Source organism: Lutra lutra, chromosome 10, assembly GCF_902655055.1.
Source record: "Lutra lutra chromosome 10, mLutLut1.2, whole genome shotgun sequence".
Taxonomy (NCBI): domain Eukaryota; kingdom Metazoa; phylum Chordata; class Mammalia; order Carnivora; family Mustelidae; genus Lutra; species Lutra lutra.
Window position 1 is genome coordinate 58,219,186 of NC_062287.1, and position 19,346 is coordinate 58,238,531.

At 50.4% G+C, this 19,346-nt stretch overlaps 1 protein-coding gene across 2 annotated transcripts; it reads right to left on the reverse strand.

Moving 5' to 3' along the window:
• Window positions 1-481: 481 nt before the first annotated feature.
• Window positions 482-12,286, reverse strand: RHOG (ras homolog family member G). Of its 2 annotated transcripts, none has more exons than XM_047692819.1 (2): window positions 12,133-12,286; window positions 482-1,723 (listed from the first exon to the last, which is right to left on the reverse strand). In XM_047692819.1, the coding sequence occupies exon 2, from the start codon at window positions 1,653-1,655 to the stop codon at window positions 1,080-1,082; it is 576 nt and encodes a 191-aa protein (XP_047548775.1). In that variant the 5' UTR covers window positions 1,656-1,723; window positions 12,133-12,286; the 3' UTR covers window positions 482-1,079. The 2 variants fall into 2 exon arrangements, with proteins under 2 accessions (XP_047548775.1, XP_047548776.1); XM_047692820.1 differs by lacking the exon at window positions 12,133-12,286 and adding an exon at window positions 11,436-11,455.
• Between the last annotated feature and the right edge of the window lie 7,060 nt (window positions 12,287-19,346).

The following is a 19,346-nucleotide window of genomic DNA, read 5'->3' on the forward strand; positions in this document are numbered from 1 at the left end:
AGCTGTCCCTGTTATGACGCTAGGCTTGATAGCTGGGATAACTCAAAGTCTTTGGTTGAGGCACAGGCTCTTCCAGCCCCAGCTCTGTCTGGTAAAAACCCACCCCCCCGCAAAAACAAAAAAAACCCCTGTCCCCTTGGGGGTGTAAGGGAACAGCTCTCAAACAAATGCAGGACTCTGAGCACCTGCCTGCAGGCTGGTGGCTCTCAGCGTCTCCCTTTCTGAGCCTTAGATAAGAGTTTTTTCCCTTAGGTTTTGCATCCCAGTCCACTACAGAGTCTGTGGCTGGGCCCCTGACTGGCCCCTCCAAGGGAGCCCAGAGCTTTGTTAGGGAAATTGGGGGGTGGGGGACCACAATGAAGCCTATTGTCTCCTGTCCCCTTTTATAGGAAACAAAAGGTTCCCAGTCTCTGGGGAGCCCTAGCCCATGCCCATCCCCTGCCCAACCCCCACTGCCTAGCACACAGGGAGGAGCCAGGGCCACTGGAGACAGGAGGTTTTATTGATGCTGATGGGGGTAGGAAAGGCCCCCCAGGAGCCTGGGGAAGTGGGGGCTGAGTCAGTCAGCAGATGCATAAGGCCTGGGCACAGGGGGGTAGGTTAGGGCACATTCATCTTCTCAGGATTCTGTGGCTCCTTCTTTGGGGAAGGGAGAGAGCATTTTGAGGGGGGAGCAATTCAAAGAGCAGCGAGGGAGAGGTTAGGGACAGCTGAGGGCTCCTAACCTGAGAGAAGGCACCACAATAGGCAGCAACATCTGTGTGGAAAGCTGGATCAACTGGTCAGTAGGGGAGATGGGGGAGGGGCACTTGGGTTGGCTTCTTGGAGAGGGGTCCGGCCTTGGCCTGGGTGAGCTCTCAGAAATACCTGGTGTTCCCAAGCAGAGTGGGGCAGGGCCCAGAGCCCCCTTCCCTATGGGTCTCATTTAGGAGAAACAGGCATTCAGAGAAAAGGGCATTCAGGGACCCCCCCTGGCAAGGGGTGCCAGAATTAGTCCTTAAGGCACAGCTGGGGGCAGACAAGGCGCCAAGGCACAACTGGTGGGGGGGCAGGGGCAGCCTCCAAGCCGAGTGCCAGGGTCACAAGAGGACACAGGACCGCCCACGCTTGATGGGTGTGGGGTTGAGCACGGCCCGGACGGCCTCAGCAAACACTTCCTTGACGCCGTCCTGCTGTAAGGCCGAGCACTCGAGGTAGCGCACAGCATGGATCTGCTTGGCCAGGGCCTGGCCCTGCTGCGGTGTGATGGGTGCCTGGCCCTGCTCCTTAAGGCGCCGGAGGGTGTCAGGCTGCGCTCTCAGGTCCTTCTTGGTGCCCACCAGCAGGATGGGCACATCAGGGCAGTGGTGGCACACCTCTGGGTGCCACTTGTGCCGCACGTTCTCGTAGGAGGGCGGACTGGCAATGGAGAAACAGATGACAAAGACATTGGTCTGAGGGTAGGAGAGCGTGCGCAGTCGGTCATACTCCTCCTGGCCCGCTGTGTCCCACAGGTTCAGGTTCACTGTGCGCCCGTCCACCGCGCTCTGGGCGCTGTAGTTGTCGAACACCGTGGGGATGTACTCCTTAGGGAAGGCGTTAGTTGTGTAGCAGATGAGCAGGCACGTCTTGCCCACAGCCCCATCGCCCACCACCACACACTTGATGCTCTGCATTGTGGACGCGGCTGTTACAATGGAGGCAAGGCCTCCTTCCCCTTCCGGGGCCCTCCGGATGCAGTGACCTACAGGCAGATCACAGGACACACGTGGTTAGGGAGGCCTCTAGCCGCTGGGGAGAAAGAAGGGAACATGTGGAGGGAAACCAGCCTGTTCTTTCAACCTGACACCGTTCTGCAATCCCGTGAAGACAGATCTCTGAGACAGAATGAGAGAGAGACAATGAGAGCGAGGCCTGGAGACCAAGCCACGATGCTCAGGTGTAAGGACGATGGCAGTATAATGTGTAATGTATTATGTAAAGCAAGTAAGTTCTGGTACCAGACTGAATAAGGTCTAATCCTGGTTTTTCTATCTGCTGCCCATGTGACCCTGGACCAAAGACTTAACCTCTGCATGCCTCTGTATTCTTACCTGTAAAATGAGGACAAAATGCTACCCTACCTCACTGGGTTGTTGTAAGGCTTATGTAAACGGGCACATCAAAGGCATTTAGAATAGTACCTTGGGTCCTAATAAGTATTTGGTTAAGTATTAGCTACTTTCCCCCCCCCCTCCAGGCAGTACAGACATAAAAAGTGAGGTATGTAAGTAGGGGGTCTACCAGATTCTCTACCAGATAAGGACCCCTCCCACTGAGTAGACTGGAGAGGGCTTCTGGCTCATAGCCGCTGTCCCAGGTCACTCTGAGATGTAGCCATGGGTAGAGCTTCTACCAACTCAGGGCCCACCCTGCCCAGCACACTGATGTTTTAACTCCAAATCTGACATCTTGGCTACTGAGTGCAAACCAAAAGGCACAGTGAGAAATCTGCTGAGTAAGGAGCAAAATTCTCTAGACAGCTGCCCTATCTCAATCCAGGGTGCTTGAGGGATGGGGAGAAAGCGGGAGAGCTGGCCTTGTAACTCTCGCAAGCACAGTAAACCCTATCTGGCAACTTGGTGCAGGAGAATACTGGGGGTTGAGCCAGGGCTGGGATTTGGTCTGGAATCTGGTATGTAATGATTACTGAGGCAAAGGCTGTGGCTCCCAGACATCAGCCTCTTCTCTCAAAGCCCTTGGTAGGGTAGGGTAGATCCTCCAAGCCCAGCCAAGAGGGATGGGCAGGAGAGGAAAACAAATGTTTGATTTGCCCCTTCATGTTCCGTCCTTTTCCTTAGATCATAGCATGTGCCTCTGAAAAATTTCAGGGCCTTCCAGACTCTTGGATAGAGAACACAGTGCCATTAAAACACTACCACTGACAATCCATGCTTAAGTCAGACTGGCCAGGGATTGTAATCATAGTTCCACCAACCAGTCATGTTTGATCTTGGGCAATATATTTAAGTTTCCCAAGTCTCAAGTTTCTCATCTGTAAAATGGGAATCATCTCGCCTATTGTGTTAGAATTGCCAAGAGTATGAAATGAACAAACATGAAGAAAGTGTTCGGCATGAGGTGTGGCACATAGGAAGTGCCAAATAAATAGGTTGCTGTCATTATTAGTGGGGGAAGTACAAGAGAAGTCCCAGCTCCATGCCATCGCCCTGATCCCTTCTACAGTTCACAGTGCTTTGGAGTGAGGAACTGCTCTTCTGAGTTCTGGAACAGAGCAGAGTTTCCGGAAACCCTGTGATTATTTATACTGGTGTGGCAAGATTCCTCCTCTCATTGGCTACTTCCTCTCAGCCACGGGGGACTTTTTCTGGCCAGTATGTGACTTCCTTTCCCCAACTCTCTCCCACAACCAGATCCCTACTCCCTGGGAGGAAACAGCCCTGTTTTAGACACACAGGATCTCAAAGTGTCCCTCTTTTCACCAAGCACCAACACTGCTCTGCCATTTCCCCCATTCTACTGTATACAAGCTATACTCTGGTCTGAGAACCCCATACCCTCCAGCTGGACCTCTCAATCACTGGTTCAGAAGCCTTAAAAATCAAATGGAGGGAGGAGGAAGGATTCCCCCACTGGAAATAGAAACAAAAATTCTGGGGGCAGGGATCTGCACAGGACCCAGGGATGGCCCCAGCTCCCTCCCAGGTCTCTACTTTCCCTGGGACCAGAGTGGAGGGAAATGGTTTCACCCTGTAAGGTTGCCTCTCTGGGCATTAAAAATATTTCCATCTTGGACAGACAACGTTGGGAGCAGGTCTGGGAAGGAAATAAGGGTACCCTGGGGCAGTGGAGAGAACCTCAGACTGGAATACAAGAGACCTAACCTAAGTCTTAGCCCCAGCTCTGCTCTGTTGCTGAGTCACTGTAACCAAGCATGAGGTACATATTGTCTCTGGGCCTCAGTTTCCCAGTCCATGAAATGGGGAGAAAAATGCCTGTAACAAGGGTACTAGATAGAGGAAATGAGACATCAAGAGCCCTGGGAGTAGGGGATAGGATGATGGGGGCAGAAAAGGCCCCCAGGTGGGGGTGGGAGGGCTGAGTCAGGAAATGCACAAGGCTTGGGCACACTGGGGCAAGTTGGGGCACATTCATTCTCAGGGTTCTGTGACTCCTTCCCTGGGGAAAGGAGCAAATAGTTTTTTTGGGGAAAAGGGCCATTACTTGTGTCCACAGGGTTATCTGGGAGACAGTGGCATCTTTGAGAGGATTCCTGGGCTTGTATATCTTCAGTTTCACACAGAGCAGGGGAGTGGGTGTGGGAGTGCGACGGAAGAGTTTCCCCTACAAGCCCCACACTGGGCTGGCCCAGGCAGGAAGGCAAGGAGGGAACTCTGGCCGGCAGTCACAAGGCCCAAGAGACTGGAAGTAGAGCAGGCTCCAGGCAGCTCTCTAGGGAGGGGTTATCAACCAGCAATCAGCCTTCAACGAAGCTGGGAGGGACAGGGTCGCTTCCGGGCTGGCAAGGGAACAGGGACTGACACCGGAAAAGGAACATGAGTGAGGTAGTGTCCAGAAACAGGACAAAGCCGAAGCAGTGTGGTATAGAGCCAGGAGCACTAGATCCCTGAATCTGACCTCTGAGGCTCACCTGCTGACTCCACCCCTTGATCAGAAACTCTCACAAGGTACAACCTTTCCTAGGTCACGCGAAGTTGTTATTTGACCCTTATGACTACCTACTGGTAATATTCCTAATTTACAGATCAGGAAACAAACTCAGGGAAGTTAAAGTAACCCAACATCACATAGCTAGTTACCCTGGAAGCCAGGACATAAACCCCAGTTTTGTGATACAAAGCCCCGTGTCTTCCTCAATGTGTCACACAACCTCCAAGTTACCCCTTACCAGCTGTCTTAGAGACCCTTAAACAAGTCAGTCACTTTCCTCCCTGGAGCCTCAGTTTCTTCATCTGTACAACAGGAACGAAAACACTTGCCCTCCCTGCCTCAAAGGGCAGCACTGAGGAACCCTGAGCACAGGAATGAGTGTGCTTTGTAAACTGGGAGGTGTTGTGCATACAAGAGTTACAAAAGCAATGCCTTTCATCCCAAAAGGCAGGAAGCACTAAGTATGCAAGTGTCTAAGTGGTGCCATCAGCCCAATTCTCCCCACTCAGGTCTAGCTCAGACTTTTATCCTCTCTCCCAGGACAACTCTTTCCTCTGAAATGCTATGGCCTAAGCTGGGTCAAATAAGTTCCCACAGCTCATTTAAGGAGAGCACATGCTAGGAAGTGAGGTCCAATCTGTGCCACATAAGAAGGGACAGTCAATGCTGCAGAGGCCAAACAGAGAGGCCTGGCCTACGTGGAGTCTGGGATCATCTGTGACTTATTCACTAGGTGACTCTTTTTTTTTTTTTTTTAAGGATTTTTGTTTATGTAAGTAAGTTAATGTTTGCAAATCTGTTTAGTATCGGCCAAATTACAATGACTTATTCTGGCATTATATTCTGAACTTAATTCAGATCCTGCCTGGTTCCTCAGCTTGACGTTCAGAATTCTTCATATCTGGTAGGGATTCTGGAGTCAGACAGACCTGGATTTAAATCCTAGCTCTGCCTCTTATGAGCTCAGTAACAGCACCAACCTTAACCTTAACAGGTTGCTAGAAGGATTAAGTGCAATGTATGTATCCAGAGTACGTACTTTGCAAATTAGTTTCCAGCTCCCTGATCCAGAGGGATCTCCACTTTCCCTTATAAACAAGCCAGGCTCATTCTTGCTTCTGAACTTTTCTTGTTCTTCTGTATGTTGCTCCCCTCACCCCTCTCACATCTTCCTGCCTCCAGGCCTAGCTTCAGTCTGACAGTCCCATGAGTCCACAGCGTGGCCACCTCCTTTAACACTTCTTTGGCTCTGAAATTCTCCTCCAATAGCCATACACAAGTTTCCTAGGTTGTGGATGCCACCCCCCCAATACTGAAGCTTAAGCTTCTCTTGACTGCCCCCACAGAAAAGCTAAGCACAGTGTGCGCCCACTGCCTTCTGATCAGCTTGCTTCTAACCCCCATTGCTGAGATCTGGAGAGATGCCTCAGATGCCCAGGATTGGACAATAACCCTACAGCCAAAAGCTTTGACTGAGATAGGCAAAAGTCTCTCCTCCCACTGCCAGCCTTACGTGGCTTCTGCAAGAAGCACAGCTCATGGGGGGCTAATCCTGTCTGGGTGTGGTCTCCCGAGCCCAGCTTGCACCATGTGGGACCTGGTCTTGGGGTGTGACCCAGGCAGGCCCAGAATGGGGGAGGGAAAGGAAGCAGCAAATTGCCTGATTGCCAGATCTTGGTGGCCGTTAGAGCAGGGGAAGTGTCCCAACTGGGAGTGGGGGAGGGGAGGAATGGACTGTAAGAAATGGGGGAGTGTGGGAGCAATGGGAACTTACTGCAGCCTTCTAACCTGCCTCCCTGGCATGGAGCTCCCCTTCTATTGTGCTTCCCGAAAGTCATTCTAACTACAGTCTGTCTGTGGGCATTCTGTTCCTGAGCTCGGGCCACACCACCCTGATCCTCCACATGCAGCCTCCACAAAACACATAAAACAGCAGTATTTCCAGTCCCTGTGGGAATCCAGCATTTCTTCTCCATTTCCATCCTCCTACCTGTCCTTAGTCCTGTTCGGGCCTCTAACCTTGGTCCTCTAGTCTGGTACTCTTGTCACTTCCTCCAGGAAAGTTTTTGTAAATCATCCAAATTCGTAATGACTTATCCCATCCCAGGCCTGGTCCCCGTTTTCTCTCACATGTACATTCTCTCTTGCATCACAGGGAGGCTGATCTGAATCTTATCTCTTGTCACTAGATTGGGAGGATCTAGAGGGCAAGGTCCTGGCTGAATCTATCTCCCTGGGCTGAGCACAGCACACAGTGGCTGTCAGTAAATAACTGAATGAACTCAATCCATCCTGCATGTCTTCGTACATGGGAGTTCCTCTTCCTAGAATTCCGTTTCTCCAGCCTCAGAGCTTCCCAGTCCTCCAGAGTCCAGTTCTGTCTCCAGGACACCAAAGCAACCCCCTCTCCTGGCCTATCTTCCCCAGCACTGTCTGAACTATTTATTCACTGCACTGAACTGGATGCCTCATGAGGAGGGAAGTCTGTCCTGGTTACTTCCAGAAGCCCAGCAGAGAGCTGAGCAAAAGCTGCAGACAGACACACATCTCCTCTCCCATCAATCCAGACTTTGATTCTGGGAACATGGAAGAGCCTCCATACCCAGGAGACACGACAAGGGTAACCAACTTCCTCCTTCCTCTGTGGAGTACAGTTTAGAGTAATGAACACACAGGCTAGATTGCCCTGTACTCTGCTGGAAGGGTGAGAGGGGGGATGCAGGCACAGCTAGCCCGGAGGGATGAGGAAGATGGGTAGGGAAAGTCATCCTGATAAGGCTAAGAACTGGTTAACACCAGAAGACCCTTGGTCAAAGATGAGGTAAGGGTCAGAGTTAGCATTGGAAATGGCTTCAGAAACTCTGGAAGTCTGTTTGTCTTGAAGGACAGGTGGAGAGGTGATATGAAAAGGCTCAGAGGGGCTGCAGCTGGCTGCAGCTGGGCTAGGAGGAAGAAGCTGGGGGAGACATGAGGTCAGTGTGGGGCTGGGACCAGGCCAAGGGCTGAGTCTCTCTTGTTCTTCCCCTTCTCCCCATCAGAGAGAGCCTAGTTCCCAGCCTTAAAAAAAAAAAAAAAAGAATGTATGCGAAGAACTCTCCACTTCTTACTATCCTCCACTCTTCACCCCCTGCAGAGGACCCTACAGGCCAGCAAGTAGGGTAGGAGGCTAAGAGAGTGACTTTGACTCTACCTGGTAGGGGTTGGAAGGAGGAGGAAACAAGACAAGTGTAACTGGGAAGGCTTCGGGGGGCTGGGACCCTTTCACTAAGTCCCAGTCCCTTCCTTCTCTCACCATCCCAGGTCCTTGGATGCTCCACAAAGGGTGAGCCCAGGGCCAGGGCAGCTCAGGCTGGAGGAGCTAAGGAGGCTGCCCCTCCCCCACCAAGCTACACAGAGGAAGGCTCCAACACTTGCTTCCTCCTCTCTTTCTCCTCCCCGCCTAACAGCCCCTCAGCAGTCCTGGGGCCCCACGAAAGGCCTGTGAAGTGGCACTTCCTTTGCCTTTGCTCATTTCACATGATGCTGTACAGAAATGCCATCCTCCCAATCCTGCCTCCCCCACCTGAAAATACCCACCAGAGAGACCCAGGGCCGCTCTATCCCTTCAGCCCCGCCCCAGGTCTGAGGGGGTTTCCACAAGGGAAAAACACATCAGGGAGGAAACTCCGGCACCGATTTTCCACTGTCAGTGAGGCAGGGCTGGAACAGGGCAGAGGGTACTCCCCCAACTTGCTGCCCCCTGGCATAATCCCCCATGGTCTGCCTAATTCAACCTGTAAGAATCCTTGTGCTTTGTGGGAAAGGAGCCACAGGTCCCATCCCTGGACAGATACTTAAGAGACTACGGAGGCCTGTCAGATCAAGGCTGGCATGAGACAGAGGGCCCAGAGTGGGGGTGCTACTATGAGGAGATTCTTAGGGGACGGAGCGTTAGAGCTCTCAGTATTCTCTATGCTCACTTGGAGGTATTAACAGGCAACTCCTTAATGTTGGAACTCAGTGACAAGAGACAAAGTTGACCAAGGTTATACAGATTTGGAAGCAAATCCAGGACAAGGACCTGGGGCTCCTAACCTTCAGCCTGATGTCACTTCCGCAAAGGAAAAGGTGAGGACTGCTACTCTTGCCTGGAAATGGGCCCATGTTTCTGGCCTCATTTAAGATGACCCAACAATGGTTTTATTCCTTCAGGAAATGGTCCAAAGGGATCAGGTTGAATGCCTGAATCCTTTCTGCCTCCAAGTTCCCTGGCTCTCATGTCTAGTCAATACTAGGCTGCCCATGATCTAGAACTGACATTACTAGACAGACACCCACCCTTGCCTGCCCCAACTGAGGAGCTCCTTCTATAAGCTCTAGCTCATGGGGAGATGTCCTCCGCCCATGACATGAGGACAAAAGAGGAAGCTAGACACTAGACAGGAAAACCAATCTGTCCTAGGGAGGTGGCCCAGGCTTTGTCTCTGGTTTCCCTCCTCACAGACCCCTACTAGCCTCACCACTAATGGGTCTACACTGTATAGGGAGGAAGAGGTCTTCATTCTGGGCCCAGGCCCATCACCTTCTTCCCAGCTACCCCCATTCTAATTATCTTCCCGACTGTCTCATTATAGCAATACCTTCTCGTATCTTCCTGCTATGACCTCCTAAAAGCTCATATCAGCCACCTTATCCGACCTAACACATTTGGCCAGAACAACTCTCCATATCCTAGATTCCCAACTAAGATCTGTGGCAATCTCACATCAGTCATTTCTTCCTAAAATAAGTACTAGTTTAGTGGGTGGGGAGTTAGAAGTCCTGGATGGTTTCTTAATGAGCCATGACACTGAAAAAATTCTTTGCACGCACATCTTTCTCTGAGCTGAAATTTTTTACAGGTTTCTGGGATTTCCTCCAGGAGTGGAACCCACCTATACCTCTCAGAATGATAGTAGGAGATACAGGTGGGTGGAAGAAGGGACAATTCAAGGGAAAAGGACAACTGTGACATGGGAAAAGGACAGAATGAGGAACCAGATTAGCACTTAAATCTTTTTGTGCTTGGGAATCCCAAAAAAGTTCCCCTCCACTTCTCTTTTCTTTTTTTTTCTAATAGAGTGAAATGAATACAGTAGACTTGAGGAGATGGAGAGGCAGGATCTCTCAGCATGCTTCCCCAAGACTTGAGGAAGGAGCTTTAGAATGAGGATGCGGGGGTGCCTGGGTGGCTCAGTGGGTTAAAGCCTCTGCCTTCGGCTCAGGTCTTGATCCCAGGGTCCTGGGATCGAGCCCCACATCAGGCTCTCTGCTCGGCAGGGAGCCTGCTTCCTTCTCTCTCTGCCTACTTGTAATCTCGGTCTGCCAAATAAATAAATAAAATCTTAAAAAAAAAAATAGAATGAGGATGCGAACTTACAGAGCTAGGCTGGACTGAAGTAAAAATCTAGAGAAATTCCTAAAACAGAGGGAGGTAGGCTCCTTGGAGAGAGGGGAAATATTAATGATGTCTGATGGCAGAGGGTTCAGCAGAGGACTCCCTGGTCAACAAGACCCTGATGTAGCCCAGGGCACGTGGGTTCCCAGCCTGGGCAAGTCCTGTAAGGAAGCAGGGAAGAGGGAGCAGACACCTTTGCCTCACACCCCTCTTCTTTGCCTGTACTGGAACTAAAACAGTTAAGACCTAAGTTAGACCAGTGATAGAGTCTTCCCTCCAAAATCCTGCCTTTGCCCTCTCCCTTTCCTTCCACCACACCTAGGTGACCTCGTCCCACTCTCCCTAACAGGTGGTGTTGGAACCAGTAAGCACTGGAGTCAAGGGCCTTCAGACTCTCCCCCAGCCTCCAGACCTAGCCTCTTGGTTAAGCATCCAAGGGTTTGGGTGATTTTGATTTCCCACGACCTCTCTCACCAGTCTTATTCCTGTGTCGCTCTACCCCGAGAGCTACAGACTGCTTCCTCCTGCCTAACCACAACCTCACCCACTGCAGGTTCCCTTCATTTGGCTGCTTTCCCCTATTCTGGGCACTCTCGAGGCTGAGGGCAGTTATTCTGTCTCCAGGAGATAAAGATATAGATACATGGACAACACCTCACAAATAAACAGAGAGAAAGGTTTTCCAGCCCTTTAATCATCTTTATCACCGGGAGGCTGTAGCCTGTTTCTCTAAGGTAGGGAGATTTGAAAAGGCTCTCAAACTCACCAAAGATCTGGACCCCAAAGCTGGAGATAAATGGCTGAAAGGGAAGGAGACAGAGAGATCGAGAGGAGTGAGGGAAGGTGGAAGAAGCAAGAGAGTCGATATGCGTTTGGGAGCCAGAAGCTGGTAAGGGGAAGGGAGGGCGGAGGCTGAAGGAACACAGGTGGACAGAGGGGTAGGTCAGGTGACAGAACGGGGACTAGGCATGAATGTGTGTTTAGGTGAAAGACTACAGAGGATGCAAGAAGAGGGTGATGGACAGTCTGTGGATAGGGTCTGAAGAAGGAATGGAATTAAGAGAAATGAGAGTGTACCGAATTCAGGGACTAACGATGGGGGGCGGGGGCGGGAAACAGGGGGCTCCCAATCATTTCCCAAGGCCAGAGCCCCTGCCGCCTCCCCAGAAGCTCTATTCTCTCTTTCTCCTCAAAACAGTCCTGCTCTCAGTGATGCCATCTTGTTAGGGACCACCAGTACCTCTGAATGAGAGTCATTTCACCTCTAGTCGCGGGACAAGACCAAGTCTTCTCCTTCCTCACTTTGCCCCCCAAAGAGCAAGGGCAGGCCCAGGTCAGGTAGGCGTAGAGATGTTTGCTAACTAAATACCTGTTGCTTCATTCCAGGGATGGAGAGGTTGGGCGTCAGAAAAAACGGCATCCAGAGAGCGGGATTGGGGCTGACGGGACTCCCCGCACCCTGCCCCCGCACCCCCCCTTCCTCCCCCCCCACCCCCGCCTTGTATAGGACCTTGGACTGCAGCCTGCGAATGTGGGTCTGGATTGGCACCGATCTTCCAGGGAGGGAGCTCTTCCTCCGCAGTCTAGGGCTTCAGACACCACCTCCCTCCAAACTCCCAAATGTCACAACTGCCGGAGTGGAGGGAAAGCGCCTTCTCCAGACCAGAGGGCCCCCTTCCCTCACACACTTCGGAACCCACCCCCCCAACTTCTGAAGTCACCCCACTCGAGTCCCATCTCCCAGCTCTGAGCTCTTCCACTTCAGAGACTTTTCTCTCGGAGCGGGAAACCCTCCCACCTCAGTGGTCCCTCGCGGCTCCGCGAGCCGGGGGAGCCTCGCCATCCTCCCTCGGTACAGAAACCCACCCTCCCAGAACCGCCGCCTGCTTGCAGTGGCCGGCTCCCCGCCCCGCCCGGCCGCGCCCGCCCAACTTGCAGTGAGCCGAGAAGCTCCCGCCCGCGGCCTCCCGCAAGCAAACTTCCCCGGCCGGTGCCGGCTCGCAGTCCCCGCCGGCCGGGATCCCCTCTCCCGGACCCTCAGTCCGCCGGCCCGCGCCGGGCCTCACCTGGTGCCCTCCCCGCCGCGGGGGAGCTGGGGGCGGCGGCAGCGGCTCGGGTCTCAAGAAGGAAGTGAGACCAGGAGGCCGGAGGAAGTGGGGGGGGCGGGCCGGCCGGGGCGGGGCGCGGGGGCGGGGCGCGACCAGACCAGGAAGTGCGCGGGGCCTGGGGCCCCCGCCCGGGTCTCCACCCCCACCAGCCCCCTGCCCGCGCCTTCCCTGCCCCTGGCCGGGTCTTGGGCTCGCCAGCAGCCCTCTGCCTCGGAGGCCCTTAAGTCAGTCCTCCTAAGGTCAGACTGCCGCGTCTTCTCCTTGCCACCCCCACCCCAGTAGAGGCCCTAGCCTGGGCGCTAGGCTTTTGTCCCCCTCCCCGTATCTCGCCCCCACCAACCCCCGCGGGGAGATGCTGAGAACAGGCGCCCCAAGGTTGGGCGCCTCAATCAAGCCCGGGGATCGAGCGGGGCCAAGGCTAGGGGTTGGCTAGAGTGGGTCCTGCTGGGGCAGTCCCCACCCCTGCCCCGAGCCCCAGGGGAGTGCGGAGTGGTGGTGATTCAGCAGTGGGAAGGCCCCAGACCCCTGGGGAGGGTGCGGAGACTGGGGGAAGGGGAGCTGGCGTCAGCACCCGGGGAAAGACAAGATCTGCAGAGGCGCCGGCGGAGCCGCGGGCCCCAAAAACAGGATGTCGTGTCGTCGTTCCGCAACCGGCTGCTCGGTGCGCCTGGGCTCTGGGGAGGGGGCGGGGCGGGTGCAGGACGTAGGGCTCCCCTCGCCCGCTCTTCTCGTCGGGGCGCGCAACTGCTTAGGGCTGCAGGGCCGCACCCAGGCCTGAGATCCTGCGGGAGCCCTGGGAACCAATGGGTGGACGGGCTCGTGGGCGCCCTCTGGTGCTTTTGCACTCGGGTCTTGCTCGTGGAGCTCTGTGACTCCAGAATGGATATCCTTCCATCGTTCAACATAAACTTTCTGAGCGCCTACCACGTGCCCAGCTCCGTGCTGGGTGCTGTGAAGGAAAACTGAAAGGCGTTTAAGACAGGCTCCCTGTCTCCAAGAGGCTTTCCAGATAAAGAGGAAGAACAACTCTGAGAATAAATAGCTTAACCTTTAACCTCTCCTTCATCCTGTAGTTGTGGAGATAACATGAGAATGGATGTGAAAGGGCTGCTGTCAGTGTCTGGCTCAAAGTAAACATTCAAGAAATGCCTTTAAAAAGAAATCATGCTGTAAGAATGAGTTTCCTAAACACAACATGCCTGCCCGGGTCTCTGGGTCTTTGCCGATTCTCTTACCCCTGTCTTTCCTGTTTTGATCGCCAGGCGAAATCCACTCAGACTTTCACGATTTGGGCCTAAGGGATTACTCCCTCCCAGGTTGCCATTATCCCTTCTCCCACCGCACACGTGCACACAGACCCCACCTCTGCCCTACAGTTGATAGTCTCTCCCAGTGCTGTCGAATGCAAATAATTAAAGTTATATATGTAGCTCAAAATATTCTAGCGATGACTTTTTTTTTTTAAGTAAAAAGAAACAGGTAAAGTTCACTTAAGTGCTATATTTTACTTAGCCCAGTATATCCAAAAGATTATTCAACCTGTAACCAATATAAAAATTATCAACTATAGAAACGAAGGGGATATTTTACATTCTTTTTTTTCTACCAAGGCTTTGAAATCTGGTATGTCTTTTACACTCACAGTACATCTGAATTTTGGCTAGACGTATCTCATCTGTGCTCAATAGGACATACAGCTAGTGGATAAGGTATAGGACAATGAAGGAGAGAGTCTTACCAGATTCAGGCTGGTGGATGACTGAGTAGGTGCATTCATTTTCTACAAGCCTTCTGGGGAAGCTTATCCTGATCCTCCTAGGTGGAGGTTGGGTTTGTCTCCTCCCTCCCCATAGCACTTGGAACAGACTTCTCTCTGGAGGAGAGAGCAGGAAAGACAAAAGGAAAATCTGATTACCTTCTGTACCCTACTAGGAGTACATGGCTGGTGCTTGGCATTTGATGATGAAGATAGGATTGTGAGTTTCCATAAAAGACAGGGTTTAGTGAAGGACTACATACTAAAGCAGCTTCTATGAAGCCACTAAAAACTGTGTTCCAGAACAAAGGTTTTTGAGCTGAGTTCCCAGAGTTCCCTTCCCAGAACTTGAAAGCAGGAAAATAGTGGGGCTCTGGCCTCCCTTCTTTTCAACCAGTTAGTTTGCTTTTATCTGATTTTTATTCTAGTGTTCTGGATAAAGAGATTTAAAAAAAAATACGGTTATTTACTTGAGAGAGATTGAGAGCATGGGTGGGGGGACAGAGGGAGAGGAACAGACAATCCCAAGCAGACTCTGCACTGAGCACAGAGCCCGAGATCATGACTCTAGCCTAGAGTGGGGACCTCAACTGACTGCGCCACTCAGGTGCCCCAAGATCTTATTTTTATAAAAAGTTTCCTGCAAAAAATACTTGAAAATCAATTTTAGAAGCATAGTGGTAGGAATAGAGTACATACAGTACATACACATTATACACAGTAGACCACAAGGCTGGATTGGCTGCCTAGGGTCAGACTGAATTTCCAGAGCCCTTGATAATGGGGATGCCTGGCCCTGGTTCAGCTTGCTTAGGTGTGAGAAACTGACTTGACTTTGAGGATTTCATGGTCTGGTGGGATAGGGGCTGCTGCATATGAAGATACCAGAGGAAGCAGAAAGAGCCCTGGGCTGGGCTTCAGAGGACCTGAAGTCTAGTCTTGGCTCAGCCAGTCTGGCTACTGAGACTTTGCATTAGGCCTCATCCTTTTCTAGGTCTCAGACTCCTCCACTGGGAAGCAAGGGGTTAAGTCATATGCTACCTTTGAGCTCTGACTTTCTATGATACACTCTTTAGAATAATAAAGTAATTAAGGCTTATGCGTGTAGCTTATTGCTCATAATGCTTTGATACCATTTAGGTCATCTTGCTTTGTGCTTTAGTTAATTGTATCTGTGCCTAATGTCTGTCTTCCCCACTGACTGTAAGTCCTTTGAGGTTGTGTCTGATTCATCTTTGTGTTCACCCACTGGGCCTGGCACAGGCAGGCCTGAGCACCCATTTGTCTTCAGCACCCATCTGTGGAATAAAATTGAAGTAAAAAAGCACTGATCTGAGAAAAAAAGAAAAAAAAAAAAACAAAAAACACTGATCCGTGTAGAACCATTAGAGGCCAGGTGACTTAGAACCACTTTTAAGGCACAGATATAGGATGGGCCAATCAGGCCACAGGAGTGTGAGACAGGTAATGGGGTGGGACACCCCAAATGGGTGGGACATTCTCAAATATCTGCAAAGGGTTCTTGGAGGAGGAAGATGCTTAGCTGGAGTATAGGAAGAGGGCACAGGGTCCAAAGGGCTGTTTCTTCTTCCTACTCTCTCACTTGCTTTTCCCAAGTAGGTGAGCTCTTGGTAGATGGTTTATGTTTGTGCTCACAAGCAGCTGAGAAGCAAGGACACCAGCTGGGACATTCAGAAGAGAGACAATGTATGAAAGTACCTGGTGGGGGGCGGCAGGTAAAACAGAGAGATCATAGGCAGGTTCTGAAGCCAGACAGTCCAGGATTCAAATCCTAGTTGTACCACTTTCATCGTGGCCTTTGACAAGTCACATGAACTCTTGCATTCATTCCTTGTACTGTATTTATTGAAAACCTTCTCTGGGCTAGGTATAATGTCACATGCTAATGACGCAGTGGTGAAAACATAGATAAGTTCCTATTCTGATGTAACTAGCAAGGGAGATAGATTTTTTTTTTAAAGATTTTATTTATTTATTTGACAGAGAGAAATCACAAGTAGGCAGAGAGGCAGGCAGAGAGAGGAGGAAGCAGGCTCCCTGCTGAGCAGAAAGCCCGATGTGGGGCTTGAACCCAGGACCTGGGATCATGACCTGAGCCGAAGGCAGCGGCTTAACCCACTGAGCCACCCAGGCGCCCCAAGGGAGATAGATCTTAAACAGGTGATTATGTGCTGTAAGAGCATAGGAACCATTTAGTTCCATTTTAAAATGGGAATGACAATACTATGGGCTTTGTGGGATTGTGAGGATTCATGAAAGAATGCAAGTAGAATGCCTAGCAGATTGCCCAGGGTGCAACAAACATTAATTTCTCTGTATGCCCATGACTTGATTGCCCTAGAAGAGCAGGACAGAGACAGAAAGGAGGAGGAAAAGAGCCTTGAAATGTTTTCACCTCTGCCCTGGTATCTTCTGAACAGGTCTTTCCAGCCTAGTCTGTATGAGCTGCATTTCCTGTAGCTCACCAGAGGCTCACAAGGGTCTTCTGCTCAGTGTCAGTCACAGCCTCTTCAGACTAACCCTAAATCTGAGTATTCCTTTGTCTCTGGTGGGGCTCCTCTTGATTCCCTGGTGTTACCTCTCATCCTACCTTAGGAGGAGAAATAGGAGTCTCCCCTCATTACTCTTCTTCATTGCTAACCCCCCCCAAACGGGCCTGATGTCCCATTTCGTGACTTGGAAGATAATGAGTGAGACTGGAGATAGCAAAAAGAACAAACAGAGGAAGTGACAAATGAAACAGAGTTCTAGAGTTGCATTTTCTGATCCATTGTTCCTGATTCCCTCTGAGGAACCAACTATTTGCGCAGAGGAAGGGCTAGGGCCTTGCCCTATCTTCTAGGAGGGTCCCTCCTCCCAGGCAGGTGGAACAACAGTTGCCCTGTTTGCCTCCAGGGCAATTTTGCATCCTTGAGGTTCTCCAAACTGGATGGTACCCACCTGGTTTGTCATAACCCCTCTGGGAATTCCTCCTTCTTCAGCCCTGGTGTGTTCCAGGAACAATTCAGTTTGTGTGGTCAGGCCACAGAGCCAGGATGTGAATCTAGGCAATCTGATTCCAGAACCCCTCCCCCTCACCCCAGCTGTGTGCCTCTGCACACCCTCGGATTGCTTTAGGCAGTTACTTGCTCCTTCTCTGTGCTCACTCACCTGACCCTGAAGCAATTCCTCTCAAGACATTATCAACAAGTACTAATTACTGTTCATATAGAGATTTCCCTCCCAAATGAGCTCTTGGAGGGTAGGTACTGGATTATTATGAACAGGTGCTCAGTATATGTTAAATCAATAAATGAACATTGGTTCTAAGATCCTAGACCTGATTTTGGAAGAGTAGGCGACTTTCTTTGTGAAACTAGTTTGAGAAGAATTGCTAGAAGCCAAAATCTCTACTCATTCGTTCCTACCCAGCCAGAACCTGGGCGGTTTCTCAGTGATAGCTGTATTTGCAATTTTTGGACACCAGGGGGCGCCACTGATAACAGCCCAAAACTCGAAAAACTTTTGCGGGCAGATTTAGGACCCTTTATTGCACTTCTACTGAAGATAGTCATTTTCCAAATGAAAGCTTTCCGTAACCAGAAACCCTGTGGTGTAGAGGAATGACAGCTAGAGATATGACAGTTCGTAGAGAACACACATCATTCATTTATGCCCTTTTATTGAGTACCAGCTTTGCACTGGTTCAAGTCCTAGCCCTGGAGAGTATGAAGATAAATAAAATTCAGTCCCTGATGAACGCAGAAGCTAATGGAGAAGATAGATACTTATGAGATCATAAGTATGAGATCGTATTCAGCTATAAGATACAGCAGAAGACTGGAGACATAGGGCAAGTCAGGCAAGACAGGCAAGGAGGTGAAGGAAGGAAAGGGTGATTTTTGAGCTGGGTCTTTTTTTTTTTTTTAAAGATTTTATTTATTTATTTGACAGAGAGATCACAAGTAGATGGAGAGGCAGGCAGAGAGAGAGAGAGAGAGAGAGAGGGAAGCAGGCTCCCTGCTGAGCAGAGAGCCCGATGCAGGACTTGATCCCAGGACCCTGAGATCATGACCTGAGCTGAAGGCAGCGGCTTAACCCACTGAGCCACCCAGGCGCCCCCCCCCTTTTTTTTTTTAACTAATCACAACTTTTGGTTCATGCTATGCTGTCATCATTGTTCAAGGCACAGATGCTTTTCTTTCACTGGAGCTGAGACTTGCAGGATAGAGAGAAAATTCCAAAGGACAGAGTTTGGTGTGGTGGCCTCAGCCTTAGTTTCTTTATCTGTAATGAGTATAGCCTTGTCTTACCCAGCAGAGCTCTTGTGAAGGAGAGAAGATGTTTGATATGACAGCTCTGGCAAAGAGTAGCATAGAGGCACGAGAGTTGTTAATCCAATTTGATTTAACCAACATCTGCAGAATTTCAGGAGCAGGGCCCTAAGAGCAATTCAAGTAAGATACACCTGGTGTACGGTAAAGGCTTGGTGTTTAGGTTTAAAATAGACAGATGGGGGAAACAAAAAGCTCTCTGTTTCCTCTTGAGACTTATAATGTGATGAGGTATTCTTACAGAGGCTATACTCATGTGAGGACCCAACATAGGGACTACTGAAGTGAGAGTCAAAACTTCAGATCCAGGAAGATCCATGAGGTCTCAGCATTTTCCTGTTTTGTAGAATATTAAGGCCAAGCTGAATTAATAATCTGGTACTTATATATCCTGAGTTGGGGATACTGAGATCCAGAGGGGAGCCAGCTTTTTTTTTTCTCTAAAGATTTTATTTATTTATTTGAGAGAGAGAGAGAGAGTGCATGAACAGAGGGGAGAGGCAGAGAGAGAGGGAGAAGCAGGCTCCCCTGCCGAGCAGGGAACCCGGTGGAGGCTCATTCCCAGGATCCTGGGATCAGGACCTGAGCCAAAGGCAAAGGCTTAACCGACTGAGCCATCCAGGTGCCCCTTCTTCACCATTTTTAAATGTTGTTCAGTCATGTTAGGTACATTTGCATTGTTTTGCAACCAGCTTGAAATATTGAACTATATCCATTAAATAATCCTCTATCCTCTCCTGGCAATTACTATTCTACTCTCTGTCTCTCTGAATTTGACTACTTTAGGTACCTCATAAAGTAGAATTATATAGAATTTACATTTTGTGACCAGCTTATTTTACTTAGCATAATGAACCTCAAGTTTCATCCATGTTGTAGAATGTAGAATTTTCTTCCCTTTTAAGGCTGAATAATATTCCGCTGTATGTATATACCACATTTTGTTTATTCATTTGTCTGTCCATTTAGATTCTACCTTTTGGCTATTGTGAATAGTACTTTATGAACATGGATGTACAAATATCTCTTTGAGACCCTGTTTTCAATTTTTTAAAAAAGATTTTTATTTATTCATTTGACAG